This window comes from Thamnophis elegans, chromosome 1 (assembly GCF_009769535.1).
Source record: "Thamnophis elegans isolate rThaEle1 chromosome 1, rThaEle1.pri, whole genome shotgun sequence".
Taxonomy (NCBI): Eukaryota; Metazoa; Chordata; class Lepidosauria; order Squamata; family Colubridae; genus Thamnophis; species Thamnophis elegans.
Window position 1 is genome coordinate 111,251,978 of NC_045541.1, and position 18,459 is coordinate 111,270,436.

The window sequence follows — 18,459 nt, forward strand, 5'->3', positions numbered from 1 at the left end:
TTTAGAATGGTTGCCCTACTGTATTGATGGGTTTAACTTCTTTGCTTCTATGCTTTTAAAAAAGCTGTAAAAACTTAAATTTTAAGCCTGCTTTCACTGACTTTACTTTTTTTTTAAAAAAAAAACCTTTGGGTTTATTTTTAGATTTATAGTTTTATTCTAAATCAATTAGAGAACCCATGTTAGTGACCTAAGTTTAATAAATTGAAAATTAGAGATCAATTGCCAGGCAGGATAGAAGTAATGGTGATCTGATGTCCACTGCAGTATTTTAATCTTGACAGGGACAAGTCTTTTGACTTTAAATAACCTCATATCAAATTTTAGAATTGATTTAGCCATTTTAAAGCCTGATAGTGAACAATTGATGTCTAAAGCTGTGCTTTCCAAAAGTAATGAAGTGAGATAAAACTTTTTTATTTTGATGAGAAAATGTTTTCATCTTCTGTTATCTTTTCAGAATTTAGGGTGTGCCATGAATCAGAATTTCCTGTTTCCTCCCTTCTTCACTTTCTCTAATTAAATTCCTTGACTTTTCAGCCACTTAAAAAACATAGTACAACTATATTGCTGACATGTGCATAATTTTCCTTCCAAGGTGTAAACTAGCTTACACAGTACAGTGCTATTAAAAACTTTGAAGTTCAGGATAATTAATTAGTAGCACCAATAAGAGCAATTCTGCAGATTGTTCTTGAGATTATGTAGAACCTCCCAAGTATGTAATATAAAAATACAGAAAAAGGTAGGAAGTTCCTGAAGTAGATTCCCTTCTCAGCTTGTCTCCTGATAATCGTTATGGGGATTGTAGTATGACAGTACTTTCCCTACATTGATATCTCATATGAGTTTGGAAATCAGAAAACGAGTATAACTTACTCAGGATTGAGGCCCAAGGAAGTGATATAAATTTAACAAGGTAAGGTAAGTGAAGCATTACTTTTGGGATTCTTCCCAATAATTAAAAGAGGCATCTGTATTTTATTCTGCATAATGAATTCACAGGTTGTATCTGGGAGTCTGTGTGTTTCTCCTTTCCTCTCAATTTCCATCTATGCATATTTGTAGGGCTATACTGGAAAGGATATGGGTTCCATATTCTCTGTTGGGTTTTTTGACCAAGGGGGTAGAGGGTGGGGGTTTAGATGGTCAAGAGCCTTTCAGACCACTGGCTATCCTTCTTCCACAAGGATGCACTGGGGATGAGGGTGGACATGTTTTTCTTTGTAATTTTTGCTGGATGCAGGCAATTTTCAAACTCAATATTTTATTTAATTATCTTTGGCCTTGTCAAACATTATGGAATTATTTTGTGTTATTGATAAACATACTTTATCAAGTAAAGATGAATTTTAAGGGTGTTTGGTTTGTAGCTAATTTGTTATAAGACTTTGTTTACCTGATTCTATATGGTTTGTTTATGGGATAATCATAAGATTATCCCATAAACACCAGACTGTTTTCACCAGACTGTTTTCATGTAGGAAATAATAACTGTTGTAGATAGTGAGATAATGCTAGTTAACCAAATGTATTTCATTTATTTAGTAAATCCATGCTTACTAGTGCACCTGTTCCCTTTGCAGAAGTTGATGAGCTGCTGTGTTCTCTTAAACACGTCCAACACACGCTGATAGATCCACAAAGTCAGGAGGAAATTGCTCTCATTTTACAGCTTGTGCAAAATACTGACTTTCAAAATGCATTTAAGATACACAATGCTGTTACTGTGCACATGAACAAAGCAAGTCCCCCATATCCTCTTATCTCCAATGCACAAGAACTTGCACAAGAGGTATGTATGGTATACATTCTTATTTTAGTAATTAAAGTACTAGTCATTACTTTGTTCCAAAGTGGTCTTAGGTGTGGCATTAAAAGTTCTCCATAATTAAATTAGTATTTGCTTTTCCTTGTTTAGAAGAAAATGCTTTTTAGATCTCAGAAGTAATATGTATGATAATTTAGGTTTGCAAGATACTATTTCATATTTTAAAGACTATATTTAAGAAATGTGAAGTTTCATTCTCTAAAGAAATATAAAAGTATGTAAAGTATTTCTTTACATTAATACAGTAGTTAAGATTACAATTCTGCATGTCCAAGGGAACATGTATGTGTTTCTTAAATAGCACTGTATCATTATAGGAACATCAAATAAACTTTGAAACAATAGAAGTTCCCCAAAACCCTTGTGGCATGACACAGCAGCTTTTTGACCAGACATCCTCAATCCTGCTTGGATCCTCCAATAATTCTTGGGATTCGGGCAGATTGAGAAAATACTATTCTATTTAGCACTCAACTGTTTTTGTAAAATTAAAAGTATTTAAAGATATAAATAGATGCAATAGTATTCACAGAAATTACACATCTCTATTTTTATATCAAATTTGTTATAATTGATTTCCAGCTACAATTTAATGCCCTCAAGTAGTGTTTCATTCTCTAAATTTGGTTGTATAGCAAAACCAAATTACTGAATAATGTTTAAACTTCTTTAAATAAAAATATAGATCTGGTATATACATTTCATATTAAAAAATTGCATAACTCCTACGGTCATTTTAAGTTTTCAAATATTTACAGATAATTGGATAAACATTTGTTACAATCTGCATTGTATTTTGCTATTTCAGTGTTAACATCCGAACCCTTTTATCACTTATGAATTAATTATTAGAAGCACTGTAAAGAAATTGGCATGTTTCAATATTGCCAGATTAGGAGTATTGAATACTTTGAACATTTACTTATTTAGAGATTTTATATGGCTGCCATCTTAACTACATAACTATAGGTGATTAACTAGAACCCACAAAAAATATAATAAAGCAAAAAGCTAAAGTAAAATAGTTGCAGCAAAATAACTGAGGCACTGTATAACAAATTCAAACACAGATTTGTATGTCAGAGGAGTCCTTGATTAATGACTACTCTTCAGCAACTATTGAACTTGTGACTAAGCCAAACAAGAGATATTTATTACAGGTTCTCTAAGTTGCAACTGTTGCAGTGCTCCTGTGGTCACATAATTGTGATCTGGGTGCTTGGATTTCCAGCCATCAAAATTTCCTGGGTCATCTGATGGTGATTTGCCAGCTTCCCAAGTAAAGTCAATGGGAAAGCCAGCAGGAAGACATAGTCATGTGAGAGCGTTGCTTAATGATCTACATAGTTCCTGCTTAACAACAGCAACTGGAACTCTCTTTGTTCCCTTTGACTTACAGTCATGCAGTAAAGTAATGGAGTTCCTGGTCTCAATTAACATACTTGAGCAAGGACTATCTGCATTGAAATACCTTGCTTTTAAAAAGAAAACAGATGTTCCATCTTAAACATTTCTTTAGAAGAACTAAATTCTCTAACAGATTTGTATCTTTTTTAAAAACATAAGTAAAAAGATTTGACTTCACTCTGAAAAACAGCCCACCAAACTTTAGCAGCAGCAAAGAGAAATTAGCCTATCAAGGTAGTCCTACCAAACCATTATAATTAAAACAATGATGTATCTGTGGAGATTTTCAGTCATCTAGGTTATGGTTGTCCCAAAGATGTTTTTTCAAAAGTCAACTGGACTTCGTTTTTCCTTGAAGATGTTAAGCTTCTCATCCAAGAAGTGAAGAAACTGAATAGTTTACCTTTTCAAAAAGCACCTTTGAGGTAAAACAATGATAATATAAAATAGCATTTGATGTCTTGCAAAAGCCTAGCAGAACGAGAACTCCATGCATCTTTGAGGCATTTTCATAGCGTGGGAGAAACCACCAAAAAAGAGCAGCCTTAGACTCTTATCCCCTTTACTTCAGATAGGATGGAGAACTTCAGCATTCCCTGCCCTCAGGATAAACACATAGGTTGGATTCCATTTACCGTATTTTCACGACCAAAAGCCACACCGGATTATAAGCCGCAGTATCAATTAACGTTAATTTTTCAAACTTTTTCCATATATAAAGCGCACCGGGTTATAAGCCGCACGTTTCCCGACGCTTCTGGACATCTGTTGCAGTCGCGAGGAGCGGAGAAGAGCGCGAAGGTTCTTGGCGCTCCAGGAAGCCGCGAAAGCAGCTGGGAGAGGCGCACGGCTTGGTTTATCCTCCCTGGACGTCGCAGCAGCAGCCCCAAGCGCACCAATCTCTGTGTTTTTCGCATCGGGGCATGCTGCAAGAGAGAGTGAGTGAAGACCTTTCCGGATTGCTGGTGGTGGAGGTGCGGGCCCGTCGCCCTGTGCTCAGCAAAAAAAGTCCGGGGGAGTCCTTTGCGCTGGCTGGAAAAGGTCTTCACTCTTCACTCATTCCCTCTTGCAGCACACCCCGATGCGAAAAACACTGAGATTGGTGAGTTTGGGGCTGCTACTGCGACATCCAGGGAGGATAAACCAAACTGCGCACCTCTCCCGCTTCCCAGAGCGCCAAGAACCTTTGCGCTCTTCTCCACACTCTCCTCGGCTCCTCACAACTGCAATAGACGTCCAGAAGCGGCAGGGGCTATCGAGCTGGAAATCCAATCCCCATTAGCCCCAAAAGCCGCTTCTGGACATCTATTGCAGTCGCGAGGAGCAGAGAAGAGCGCGAAGGTTCTTGGCGCTCCAGGAAGCCGCGAAAGCAGCTGGGAGAGGCGCACGGCTTGGTTTATCCTCCCTGGACATCGCAGCAGCAGCCCCAAGCGCACCGATCTCTGTGTTTTTCGCATCGGGGCATGCTGCAAGAGAGAGTGAGTGAAGACCTTTCCGGATTGCTGGTGGTGGAGGTGCGGGCCCGTCGCCCTGTGCTCAGCAAAAAAAGTCCGGGGGAGTCCTTTGCGCTGGCTGGAAAAGGTCTTCACTCTTCACTCATTCCCTCTTGCAGCACACCCCGATGCGAAAAACACTGAGATCGGTGAGTTTAGGGCTGCTACTGCGACATCCAGGGAGGATAAACCAAACCGCGCGCCTCTCCCGCTTCCCGGAGCGCCAAGAACCTTCGCGCTCTTCTCCACACTCTCCTCGGCTCCTCACAACTGCAATAGACATCCAGAAGGGACAGGGGCTATCGAGCTGGAAATCCAATCCCCATTAGCCCCAAAAGCCGCTTCTGGACATCTATTGCAATCCCGAGGAGAACGCGGAGAAGAGCGCGAAGGTTAGGGTTACTGGGCAACGTGGGGGTGGGGGAGGCTGGAGCAGTTTCGTTCTGAATGGAGGGAGAGGAAAAAAGTTGGGATTCTCCCTGCTGCAGCCTTTAAATGGCAGAGAGAAGCCGAACTCTTTCCCCTCCATTCACAGAGAAGCTGCGGCTCCCTTTATGCCCCTCTGGCTGGCCCCCTCCCTCCCGGGGGGGGTCAAAGTACCTGAAAGGGGCATGCAGGCTGCTATAGCTCCACTGAGAAGACATTTCTGAGAAGAGAAAGGGCTCCGGTCAGGCTGCACCCAAGCTGATGGAGTGCTCGCAACCGCCCGCCTATCGCCAGGGAGACAGCCAGTGCAGGTGAGCCGCGCGATTGCTCCGATCGCAAGGGCGCTTCACCAGCTCGGGTGCAGCCAGACCAGAGAACTTTCGGTGGTGCACCGATTCCAGCAGCTGCGTTTTTCCTTAAAATTTGCTGTCCCGGCAACCCAAAGTGGACATTCTCCCAGCGGCGTCTCAGACACTCCCACCCTTAACCAGGACAAAGTGAGGATGGCTGGGCGCAGTTTGGTGCCTCCCGGCTAAGGAGGGAGGGAGAGACCCAAGGGACGTGTGCGTGCCTGCTCGCGGTCATTCGCTTGCGAGTTTCAAGTTTGAGCGTAAAATCAGGAGGGAGAGATTTTCGATCTTTTTCCATATATAAAGCGCACTGGGTTATAAGCCGCACTGCCGGTTTTGGATCAAATTTTAGGATTTTCAGTGCGGCTTATAGTCGTGAAAATACGGTATTCAGGATGGAACACTTAGGAGTTGGAGATCTACTTAGATGGCTGTTTTCCAGAGACATTTGGAATTGGAATATTGATCTTTGAATACTCTGAGGGAGTGTTATATTAAAAATGAATGTGGTCTCCGATTTCTTTTATCCATTTACTGTATTAAAAAAATTGTTAGGAAACCAATGTGTAATATACTACGCTATTTATAGAAAAGGTGTTCTTGTGTGAAAAGTAAAATAGTATTTTGTTTATGATGGATGGTAATTGATATCGAATTTTTGGTGTTCTAATTCTCAGGTACAAAATGTTTTGAGACCAAGCCATCAAAAAGATGGGCTGGAACTTAATTCTTTATTGAATGCTCCTCATGTTCAGGTAGGAATAATCTGTTTTAAAGTATAAAACATTCAGTTTTTTAAAATATACTGTAAACAACATATATAGATATCAACTTTTTTTCCTCTTTCCATATGGTAAAACTCTAATTTCAAAGAAATAGTAATTACATAATTGAGATAACTACAAGTGTATTTCTACTGGTATTTGTGTAACGATGAAAAATCAAAATGTAAAACAAATTGATTTGTTGACTGTAAACATTTCTGAAGAGTCAGTTATAAAATGCTAGCAATATGAACATGTGAGTACTTTTAATGGTACCAGAATCAGACTTGACATCAATAATGGCCAGCACAATTATTTGCTGTTTTTCATAGTAAAACATGAATTAATAATAAAATGGAATAATAAATGGAAAATAATTTCCTGCTGCTTTAATTTTTATACCTTATTCAAGAAATACTGGTAGTCATTGCATAGCAAGTACTCATTTGGCAACCTTTGGAAGTTATGATGCCATTGAAGAGAAATTTATGATGGATCCTTGTTCTGTCTCTGTGATCACATGATTGTAATTCAGGCACTTGGCAACTGGCCCGTAACTGCTGGCTTCTGACAAATAATGTCAGTGGGCAAGCTGGCAGCAATTGCTGTCATGTAACAAACATGCATGCCCTTAACAAATATGCATAACAACTGCAACCAGAACTGCTGTTGCATGCATATGTGGAACTAGTAGTCTCAGTTACGGTTGTTAACTGCCCGTATTTGTACCATTCCTTAATTTGACTGTCCACCCATATTGAATCAGAAGAAAATACAAGAAAAGTGTCTTCTGATTAATATTGCATTCCAGTACTGAATTTTTGTGGTACTTTTACCCATTCTTGCTTACTATTTGGTACATACTATAATAAACACAGTGGTACAACTTACTATAATAAATTTTAAGTTTACTTTTTTGCACCAGGCACTACTTTTGGCTCATGATAAAGTTGCTGAGCAGGAAATGCAACCAGAATCAGTGGCAGATGAAAAGATATATGAAAATGTTGGGGTGTATGGAGGAGAAACAGTTAAAATTGTTCGCATTGAGAAAGCTAGAGATATTCCATTGGTAAGTATACTAAATGTGATCTGGAGAAACATTGACTATACTCCCATATTTTTCATAATACTTGGTCTGATCATTATAGTACATTATGATACATTATCTAAAAAAAGGAATATAAATGCTCTCCCTCGGATATATAAAAATGTATAAATCATTTTTCCACTCTACTGCTGGCTTTGTGGACTGATAAATAATGAGTTTTTGCTCACATTTTCAGATTCTCCTGAAAATTCTAATCTATTTTAAACAGATTCAAGTGCTGGTTTCTCATATGTATTTTTCTGCAAAATTGAATTGAAAATTGAACATAATTTTGATGTTTATAAGACATAGCTCTCAATCTCCTCCAATATATGAATATGCTAAAGACTAATTTAAGGCATCTATTAGGTTTGCTGTTGTTTTCCATATAAAGTATGCTAAAAAAATTGGCCTTACAGAATTTTTTATGAATCTTTATAATGCATTTCAGTAAACTGCTGTGCTTTGGATAAACTACACAGCAGGATTGCTTTCCTCTGCCTCGGTACACTAGTTCTGTAATTGCACTCATATTCATCACAGCATATAGAAATGATTGTAGAGATGATCTTGGAAAGAAGGAGTCATTAAGGGACACAATTTGGGAAAATGAAACGCCTGAGGAATAAACTCAAAACAATCCCTTTGATTCTATTTGCCACAAAGGTTGGATAAAAAGAAACTGATATCATTTCACACTTGTGCTTATTATACCTTATAAAAATAGTTTTGCTGGAATACCTGTGATGTGTTTCCTAACCTGCCATATCTTGAAAGGATACATGCATCTTTACCATTGTATTACAACTCTTCTTCTCAAAGGATACTTTTGTTTTTGTCACTTTATATCCATATGATAAGTTGAAGAAAAATGAAAAAAAAAAATTCTGGTTATTTTTTTCTGGCTCTGTGAGCCACAAAACCTAAGTATGATGTTGCACATTTATTAGTAGATTTAATATTTTTTTGTAATGATTGGCACAAGATGCCATAAGGCATTTTGTGTTTTTGTTGTTGTGCTAATAATAGAAACTAAACATTACCTAGAAACTGTATTTTCTGGTTTTCTTTCTTTTCTTTCTATTTTTAGCCTATACCTGAAAGACTGCAGAATATCATTTACAAACAAAAATATGCATGGTTCTTTTGTAGATTTTCTGTCTCCTGTGTTGCTCTGTGGAATAGAACAGACCAATTTGAAGATGTCTGGACTTCAATTCTCAAAGTTTCCCAGCCCCAGCATGTAGAGTAGAATTTTAGACATCTTAAATTTACCATGGTAGAGAAACACTGGAATAGACTGATAGAGCGATCTTAAGGTGCCTGAGTGGTGGTTTCAATCTAGTTCAAATCAAACTTTTTAATTTTAATAATAAGATATTTCTCATTATCATCTCAAATGTTCACTTTCTATTACATAGGGTGCCACAGTGCGAAATGAAATGGATTCTGTCATCATTAGTCGAATAGTGAAGGGAGGTGCTGCTGAAAAGAGTGGGCTCTTACATGAAGGTGATGAAGTTTTGGAAATCAATGGAACTGAAATTCGTGGAAAAGATGTTAATGAGGTTTTTGACTTGCTGGTATGTTATGTCACTTATTTGATATAATGGCTTGGTATAATAGTTAAGGCATTGGGCCAGAAATCAGGAGACCATGAGTTTTAGTCCTGCCTTGGGCAAGAAGCCAGTTGGGTGACCTTGGGCCAGACATTTTCTCTCAGCCCTAGAAAGGAGGTAATGGCAAACCACTTATGAAAAATCTTGCCAAAAAAAACTGTGGGGACTTGTTCAGGCAATACAGTTGGGAAAAAAGGGTGGGGCAAAGAAAACCTTCTAATGTTATCCTTAGCATGCCAATTACAAATGGCAACAGTTTCAAAGAATCAGTTATTGAAGCTTCATCAACTCCCATTTATGGAAGTCAAAATTTTTGTTTAGGCTGAACTTTAATGGCGTACGTAAGCTTCTAAGCTTATATTTCTGGAATGTTTAATCTCTGTGTTGTAACTATTTCTGGTTTAAATACATTTTACCAACCAAAATGTCCATGTATATCTTAAGATATAATGAGAATGGCTTAATATCTGTATGTTGAACGAAGAAAGGCTGATTATCATATTGTTAGTAAGGAACAGTAGAGAACACAACACAATTACAAATAAATTTAATTGGTTTGAACTCAATAAACAAATATTAACCCAGAAAACATCCAGATTAACAGTACATTAAGATATGGATGAGATACAGCCTAATGCATATGCATTCCTAATCATTTAAAACAAGTTTCCTACCTTGAGTACAATGCCAGCTGGGTAATCTTGGCCCAGTCCCTTTCGCTCAGCTCAGGTCATCTAAGAGAGTTTATTTATTAATTAAAAATAGTTGTGCCATGCATCTCACTGGTACAGTGAAGTTGTAGTGGGGAAAATAGGAGGAGGAAGGTGCATTACTTATGTTTACTGCCTTGAATTATTTATAAAAAAAATAAAGAGAGATTATAAATAAATAAACACAAATAAATAATAAATCATATCCCACTCTTTATTTGAAAAACTCTTCTAAAAGTTCTTTGGCATAAAGAAATGAAAATAATAGCAGAGTATTTATAGTGTCAGAATCCATCAGATTAAAATATATTGGAATATTGATAAAAAGCTAATTCATAAATAAAAACTGGGGATACTCTGTCTCCGAAGTATAACCTCAATAATGGTACTATTCTCATTGCTAAACTGCTTGTAATGTTAGGTCTGATACACTTGGCCGATTTTTAAAAGAAGAAGAATGCAACACTTTATATCAGAATACGTCCAAATGGAGTTGTGAAATGTAGGATCAGCATACAGAAAGAAGACAGTTGGGCAAGAACAGTAATTTACCAAGAAACCTAAGATTAATTTAAATTACAATTCACTAATGCTTTTCTTCACAGGCAGATATGCATGGCACTCTGACATTTGTGCTGATTCCAAGCCAACAGAATAAGCCTCCACCTACTAAGGAGACAGTGGTATGTGACATGTGAACTTCACATAACAGAGATTCACAGTTGACGTTTAAACTCTGGGGTTTTTTTAAAAAAAATCTCTTTATTTATATTTGTTTGTTTATAAAACTTATTGGCCATCCATCTTACCATAGGGGGACTCCAGACAGCTTACAGTGATAAAAATGTATCTATACATATATGTTAAAGCAGAAGTAAATTAAAACCAAACATTAAAATCTAAAGACATGTTATTCAGAGTCACTTGACATTTCAAAAACTAAGCAATTCCTTGATGCTTGGTTATAGCAGTCTAAAATTCACATTTTGAATTTTACTTAGAGTCCTGCCCCAATTTATTATTTAAAAGAAGTATTCAGGCTTTATGAGAAGAAAAAGAAATTTAATTTAAAAATACTCTGAGTCTTAAATAATTCTACAAATGTCTGGAGCAGTAATTTGAAGAGTGAGTTTCTTTTCTAACAGGCAGGAGAAAATAAATAGGAGAGGATAATAAAGGGTTTCTGGATTGTTATGTCCACATCTTACCATGTTTCCCTGAAAATAAGACAGAGTCTTATTTTATTTTGATCCCCGAAATAAGTGCTTGGCCTTATTTTCGGGGAGGTCTTATTATTTTTGAGGTGCAGGAGGCGGCGAGCATGGTCACCTCGTGGCTGCTGCTGTATTGCAATATTTTCAGAGTGGGCTTATTTTCAGGGGACGACTTATTTTAGCACATGCGCTCAAAAGCCTGATTATGCTTATTATCCGGGGAGGGCTTATTTTCAGGAAAACAAGGTAGCTGAAGAAGCTTTTTGGATAAGAAGCGAAACGTCTTCAAAGAAAAAGTCCGATTGTCTCTGAAAAAAGCACCTTTGGGACATACACATTTTAGTGGGTTCCTTAGTATCCGTTGCCCCTTCCCCATGATAATCATTGGGAGAAGTACAAGGACTAGTAACAGAGAAGAAAAAATCCTCCTGAGCTGGCAGCCTTCTTGTTTCTTAACATGAATAAATTTATAATAGTGCATCCTATAAAATCTAAAACATCAGGGTAGTCAAACCTCCTCTATCCAAGAACTGCCATTTATGAGAATAACCAGTGCACTTTCCAACCCTTTGCTCAGGTCTGAAGCCAGAATGCCAGGGGTCTTAGTTAGTCCATATCCTCCAGAGCCCTTTGTGTATTGACCCCACTATGTTCCCAGTCCCTTCCTCCTCCCAAAAAAAGAATGTAAAAGAGTAGAAATTGTTCAAGCCTGGTTTCTTGAGAAGTGGGCGAACAAATACCTCTTTAAGGATTTCTGATAGCTCCCACTTAATCACAGGTGAGATCCAACTTCGAGTCTCCTGCCTTACTGCTTTAATTCATCAGATGAGGGACAGATCCAGTTCACAAATGGCAAAGCTAAGATTGCAGAGCACTCTGTTCACTTTGGGGGATCTGTGAGTCCAAAAGCATCCCAGATAATAGTATGTTATTTCTAACATTTCTATAGTTCTGCTTATCCATCGTCTAATTGAGAACACAAGCAAATAATTTTATCTATGAAATTCTCATCCAGACAGTAGCAACTTATACTGACTACCTTCCAGACTATCCTTCCCCAGAAGAATCCATTAGCTGCCGAGCTATCCATGCCCTTATCACTACAGCATAGCTTTGAACCTGGGCTCCTACCAATGTCAGGTTACAGTCATTTCTTGAGCATCGTTCCAGCTGTCTCTTTGCCTACTTCACTTCACTATGCTTTTCAATAAACCAAAGAACTGCATGGGAGTAGTGGACAGGAAGTGCCTAGTCAGGGCCTATCCTGTTAAGCGCCCTAGTCGTCTCTATATTCCAGTATTCAGCAAGGAACCTAATAGAAGACCTTCCACATTCCTTGGGAATTCCAGGAATCTATTGAACTCATCAGATGTTGTGTCCATTAGGAGTTTTAATCTGTTTTTGAAGTAAGGTTAATCATTAGAATTGCCTATCCATTTTTGTGTTTGTATATTTTTGTGTCCTAGATTCATGTGAAGGCTCACTTTGACTACGATCCTTCTGATGACCCTTATGTCCCTTGCAGAGAGTTAGGGCTGTCTTTTCAAAAAGGAGATATACTTCATGTGATCAGCCAGGAAGATCCAAATTGGTGGCAGGCTTATCGAGATGGAGATGAAGAAAATCAGCCTTTGGCAGGCCTCATTCCAGGTGCTTAATGTTAAGAAAAGCAGACAATTCATGTGGACACTCATAAAATATCTACCCACCCACGCTGGGAATGACAACATTTCAAATGCTTCATATTGGTCTCTTGAGCAAAGACTTTCTTTATTTTGTATTATGCCTTCTAATATAATATAATCATTATTCCTTTTTTGAAGAGTTGACAAAAAGCAGACGCAATAGCACAGTTAATACCAGCAATTTAGTGACCTGGTGTTCCCCTAGGTTTTTAATAATTAAACTTAATGTTTGGTTATATGCTCATTTTATTGTTTTATCTTCAACAGTAGTATCATGTTTTAAAACTAGTTTTTCATGTATATTTGAAATGTAATCAGTAATATTGAAATTAGAAGAAAATATGTGTGTGCTATTGGTCTTAAATAAAATATGTATAAAATGTATTGAAGTTACAAAGGGAATATTCGCTGTAGGGCAGAGGCTTGCAACTTAAATGTCTCGTACCATATATATAGCAAATAATAAATTTAAATTTATTCATGTTCATAATGCAGGAATCCTACTGCTTCCTTAAGATACAGCGAGGTAGAATGGACCTATTAATAAACATTAGTTTGGGAATATATTATTTAAATTGCTAAAATTATACTCTTTCACAAGAACGAGAGCATTTTAGTATTGTACCATATTAATGACTAGCAAAGTATCACAGCTCTTTTTATCAGTCCTTTAGATGAGAGAACACTACAATGAAAATAGATTAACCTATGATTAATAAATCACTAGAAAAAGCAATTAAATTTGGAAGAGTTAGTTAGGCCGCCAAAGAACTCAGTGGCTGGACAGCATGAAAGCTGACACCAGCCAGAGCATAGAAAAAACCCAAAGCAGTGCAAGATCGGAAGATGTTGAAAGACCTGGCCCAAAGAATCGCCAAGAGTCAGACACAACTAAATGAATATGAGCATCAACATCAAAACAAACAAGTAGACATAAAATACAATAAAATTGCATAACATAAATTAATAGAGTAGCATCTGTTTATTAAATTTATATGCTGCCCATCTTATTGTTGAATGACTATAGGTGGCTTACAACATCATAAAACATATAAAATATTAAAACATTAAAAACATCATTAAAAGTTAACAAAATCTGAGTTAAAAAGGAACCAATATATAAACAGGCTGGAGGTATGATCTTCTCAATCAATCTACTATCTCCAATGAGGGATGCCCCCACAGGACCCCTGACTAATTGGCTGAGCCAGTTCTTCAGGTCTTTTCAGAAGGCTGAAAGGGTGGAGACAGATCTCATCTCGCAGGGCACAATGTTCCAAAATAGGTTCTTCTGGACCCCATCAGCAAACTGGATCCATAGCAAGCCCCTTCTGCCAGAGGAAGTGAGATGAGCCAATCCCATAATAAGAAGTGGTTTTAGAATTAATTTGAACATGAATCCATTTTATGCCATTGTCTTGACTAGCCAAATAGATGAAAGAAAATTGCTCACAAGGTGTGAAGAATATTCTTCATACAATTTTATGAAAGATACATGCTTAGAACAATGGCAGTTTTCTTCAAACCGATTTTGAAATGCTCTCAAAATAACATATTTTTTAATAAGAAAGTTATGTTTTTTTCAGTGTTAATTCTTATACATATTTTCTTTCATGAAGGAAAAAGTTTTCAGCAGCAAAGAGAAGCAATGAAGCAAACTATAGAAGAGGACAAAGAGCCAGAAAAATCAGGCAAGTGGAAAACTTCAAAAAAAATTCTGTTGGCAACCTTAGTGTTCTTAATAGTTGTAGCGGATAGATGGATTTACTATCTGGACAATTGATTTGTCTTAAGAGAGGTGATCGGGTTTAAGTATCCCCTTTTTTTTAACATCTACCTCAATGTTTTTCAAATTTGGCAACTTTAAAGTGTGTGGACTTCAACTTTCCGGATGTCTGCCCTGGGGATTCTGAGAGTTGGAAGTCCATATATCAACTTTAACATAGTCTTTCTTAAGTGAAGTTCTTATATGCAATTTTTCTTCACAAGCATTGTGTAGAAAAAACAGCTACAAAGACTGAGTTGAGTAACTGACTGTTTTATGGTTGTTTTTAGGAAAACTTTGGTGTGCAAAAAAGAACAAAAAGAAACGGAAGAAAGTTCTGTATAATGCCAACAAAAATGATGGTAAGAAAAGAGTTTTAACCAACTTCAAAATACTTTTTTTCTAGATGAATGAAGTGTTAATAGGATATGGTAGTCCTCAACTTGCAGCCACAAATTGGGACCAAAATTTTTGTTGCTAAGCAAAGTGGTTGTTAAGTAAATTGCACCCAATTTTAGGACTTTTTTGTTCTACAGTTGTAAATCACTTCAGTTATTAAGTGAATCATGTGATCGTTAAACAAATCTGGCTTCCATCATTGACTTTGCTTGTCCGAAGTCGGCTAGGTCAAAAATGGTGAACCATGACCTCAGAATGCTGAACTGTTATACAGTAAATGAATACCAATTGCCAAGTGCCCAAATTTTGATGATGTGACCATGGAGATGCTGCAGTGGTTGTAAGTGCAAGGATTGGCTGTACATCATTTTTTTCAGTGCCTTTGTAACTTTGAATGGTTGCTAAATGAATGGTTATAAGTTGAGGATACCTGTAAAACTTTCCTTTCTCCCCCCCCTTTTTTGGGGGGGGTTTACCAAAATGTACAATAGTTACGATAGCTCACTTGCTTGCTTTAAAAATAAATTAGTCATACAGAACCATTTAAAATATTTAAGATATATCTTATATATGTTCTCTCTTGTCCTTTTTGTTTGGTTTTTGTACACATTCATGATTACCACCAAATTGTAACTCTTATTTGAGGGTTCAGTGTCTCCATAGTAGTTCAGAAATGATTCTAATCTTCAGGGCTACAGGTATCCTCAACTTACCACTAGAATTCCTGTTCCATGGAACTCCAAGTGAAGTTCCATCACTTAAGGCAGTCCTTAAGTGAGTCATGCCTGACTGTGTGATCTTTTTCCCTGGTTGTTAAGCAAATATATTTGTGTGTTTGTGTGTGTGTCTATATTCGAAGCCACACAACACAGTTTATTAATAACTACTAATAAATAGCATTTTGAATTATGTGCACATTGTAATTTAGTATCAACATTAGCAACTTGTAATATAACACTTCACAATACATGCAGAAACATTTATTGCATGTATGACACAAATGTTGCATTGGGTTAACTATATAAGCATCCTGTTATAATATGCATACTACTTTCGTGGTAGTACTTTCAAGTAGTCAATTGAAGTACTACTTTCAATTGACTAGGAAGGCACTATGCATATTATTATACATAGGATATCTGTCTACCTATCATTTTCTCTTTATCATCTATCATTTTATAATTGTAAAAAATAGCTGAGTAGCAGCAAAAGAAATGAGAGAAAACTTCAAATTATTGTTAAAATCCAAAGAGTTCTGATATTTGCAAAATAGAATTTATATTTAGCAACCTGTTACTGCTACAAGAATTATTTTTTTACAATAGAATAAGCTTTTAAAATTTGTACATTTATTCTGGATTTTTGTTTTTGAAGATTATGACAACGAGGAGATTTTGACTTATGAAGAAATGTCACTTTATCACCAGCCAGCAAATAGGAAACGACCTATTGTCCTGATTGGTCCCCAGAATTGTGGTCAAAATGAACTGTGGCAAAGATTAATGAATAATGAAGCTGACCGATTTGCTTCTGCAGTTCCTCGTAAGTTGAAATTATGGGCATCTCTCTGTTCTATTTCTTAACATGTCATTTTCTAGCTCACTACACTCGACATATAGTGGTATTGAGGGAAGATGCTTTAGTCTAATCTTACATAGTTGTGTATTTGTTATTATATATGTGATTAATAAACATGAAGTCATCTCATTCACAAAAACTTCACATTACCAATTTAGTTATTTTTCATTTTTTAAGAATGTTTGTTTCAATAATTTCAATTGCATGTGACATTCTCTGCATCCTGTGTTCAGCAGTGTTCTTAATTCAGCTGCGTGTATGGAAGTGTGTTATATATAACAATATATGTCATATGTTACAACACGTAACAATTTTTGAACTCATTTAAAGAATTGTAGTCTTTTGAATATAAAACTAAAAGTTCTTAATTTAGCTCAAGGACGCTTGACTGAAAAATAGTTTTTGCAGTTCTTTTTCATAAAGACTTAGAAATTGATACATTATAATACTATTTATGTACCTTCTTACTCAAGATTTATTAAGTCCACTTACTGATCTTTTTTAGATACAACACGAAATAGGAGGGACAATGAAGTAGCTGCCAGGGATTATCATTTTGTATCACGGCAAGTATTTGAGACGGATATTACAGCAGGAAAGTTTATTGAGCATGGTGAATTTGAGAAGAATCTGTATGGTACCAGCATAGACTCTGTCCGGCAGGTGATCAATTCTGGAAAGATATGTCTCTTAAATCTTCATACACAGGTAATGACATAGGTTTTGGACTCTAAAGTTTTAAATTTTGTTTGTTTGTTTATGTCCCTGCTATTTTTACCAATAGTTCAAGGTGGAGAACCTATCCAGCACACTTTCTTTCTCCTATTTTCCCCACAACAATCCTGTGAGGTGGGTTGGACTGAGAGGGGGTGACTGGCCCAAGTTCACCCAGCCAGCTTTCATGGTTAAGGCGGGACAAATTCATAGTCTTTCTAAGCTGGTGCCTTAAGCTTTAGACCAAACAGCTTCAGACTATTTTTGATTAAACTTTATTGTACTGTGATGATTGATAACCATGAAATGCTTTCTGCTTTGTTAAGAAATTTAAACATTATATTAGCTGCATTTAAGGCTAAGTTGTATTAAGAATCAATTTATGTGGCAGTAACGCTGAAAAACTTAATAGTTGAACCACAGGTGGAATTCAAATAATTTAACAACCGGTTCTCTGCCCTAATGACCGACTGGATGGGCGTGGTGAGCTTCATTGGTCTCACCCTTAGGAAATTTCTCCTTAGTCCAACTCACAATAAACACTTCCAATATTTAGAATAGAATAGAATACGCTAATATTAAGAAGACTAGTCCTGAATTCAGTTGCCCAAATCCAGTTCCTGTTTCCAATTTGTATCATGTTATGACTAATCTTTGATAGTTTCATTTTGTTTGGTATGGATATTAATAGTACAAATTTGATTTTTACATTAGTCATTGAAGAGTTTACGAAATTCAGACTTGAAACCATATATTATCTTCATTGCACCTCCTTCACAAGAACGGCTTCGTGCATTGCTGGCCAAAGAAGGCAAAACTCCAAAGGTAATATTAATGTTTTCAACTGTGTTGTTTAAATTTTTGGAAAACTCCTATCATTGTAATGTATATCATTATATGTTTTCAGCCTTGTTATATTTTCCAGTAACATCCCAATTTACCCTTATGGCTGAGTGCCCTTGTCACATTAGTAATATTTAAAGAGGGAAATTATATAGTTATGTTGTAACCTACTAGTGAAATTATATGCTTATGTTCTAATCTACTAGCGCAACTAGAGTTTAGTTCTAACTTAATTGATTTCCCTTTTCTGTTAATGATCTCGTGGTTAACAAAATAATTTCCCCTAGTTCTTAAAGTTATCCTAAATTTGTATAGTGACTTCTACTAGGTTAATAGGGAGGTAAATTTAATAAAAGCGAGGAGAAAACAAAGATAGACTTCTTTGGACTCCCCCTCACAAATTTCCACTGTTTGTTAAAACTTGTAAGAAATGATTTGGATTAAAAAGAAAAAAGAAAATCAGTAGTTTTTATCCTAACATTTGTCTGCCTTGTATATTCCTTTCTCTTATGCAGATGAGTTCTGTTTTTTTATAAAGCAAGATAAATATTACTGATATAGGATATTTTTT

The 18,459-nt window shown here is 36.5% G+C and overlaps 1 protein-coding gene across 1 annotated transcript in view; it reads left to right on the forward strand.

Moving 5' to 3' along the window:
• MPP5 (membrane palmitoylated protein 5) overlaps positions 1-18,459 on the forward strand; it is a 52,873-nt gene that overhangs the window by 31,254 nt on the left and 3,160 nt on the right. The window contains exons 3-13 of the mRNA XM_032227528.1: positions 1,587-1,795; positions 6,185-6,262; positions 7,197-7,343; positions 8,783-8,944; positions 10,296-10,373; positions 12,371-12,554; positions 14,209-14,280; positions 14,645-14,716; positions 16,128-16,295; positions 16,837-17,039; positions 17,760-17,870. Of these exons, the coding sequence (XP_032083419.1) occupies positions 1,587-1,795; positions 6,185-6,262; positions 7,197-7,343; positions 8,783-8,944; positions 10,296-10,373; positions 12,371-12,554; positions 14,209-14,280; positions 14,645-14,716; positions 16,128-16,295; positions 16,837-17,039; positions 17,760-17,870 (1,484 nt within the window). The remainder of the gene's footprint in view (positions 1-1,586; positions 1,796-6,184; positions 6,263-7,196; positions 7,344-8,782; positions 8,945-10,295; positions 10,374-12,370; positions 12,555-14,208; positions 14,281-14,644; positions 14,717-16,127; positions 16,296-16,836; positions 17,040-17,759; positions 17,871-18,459) is intronic.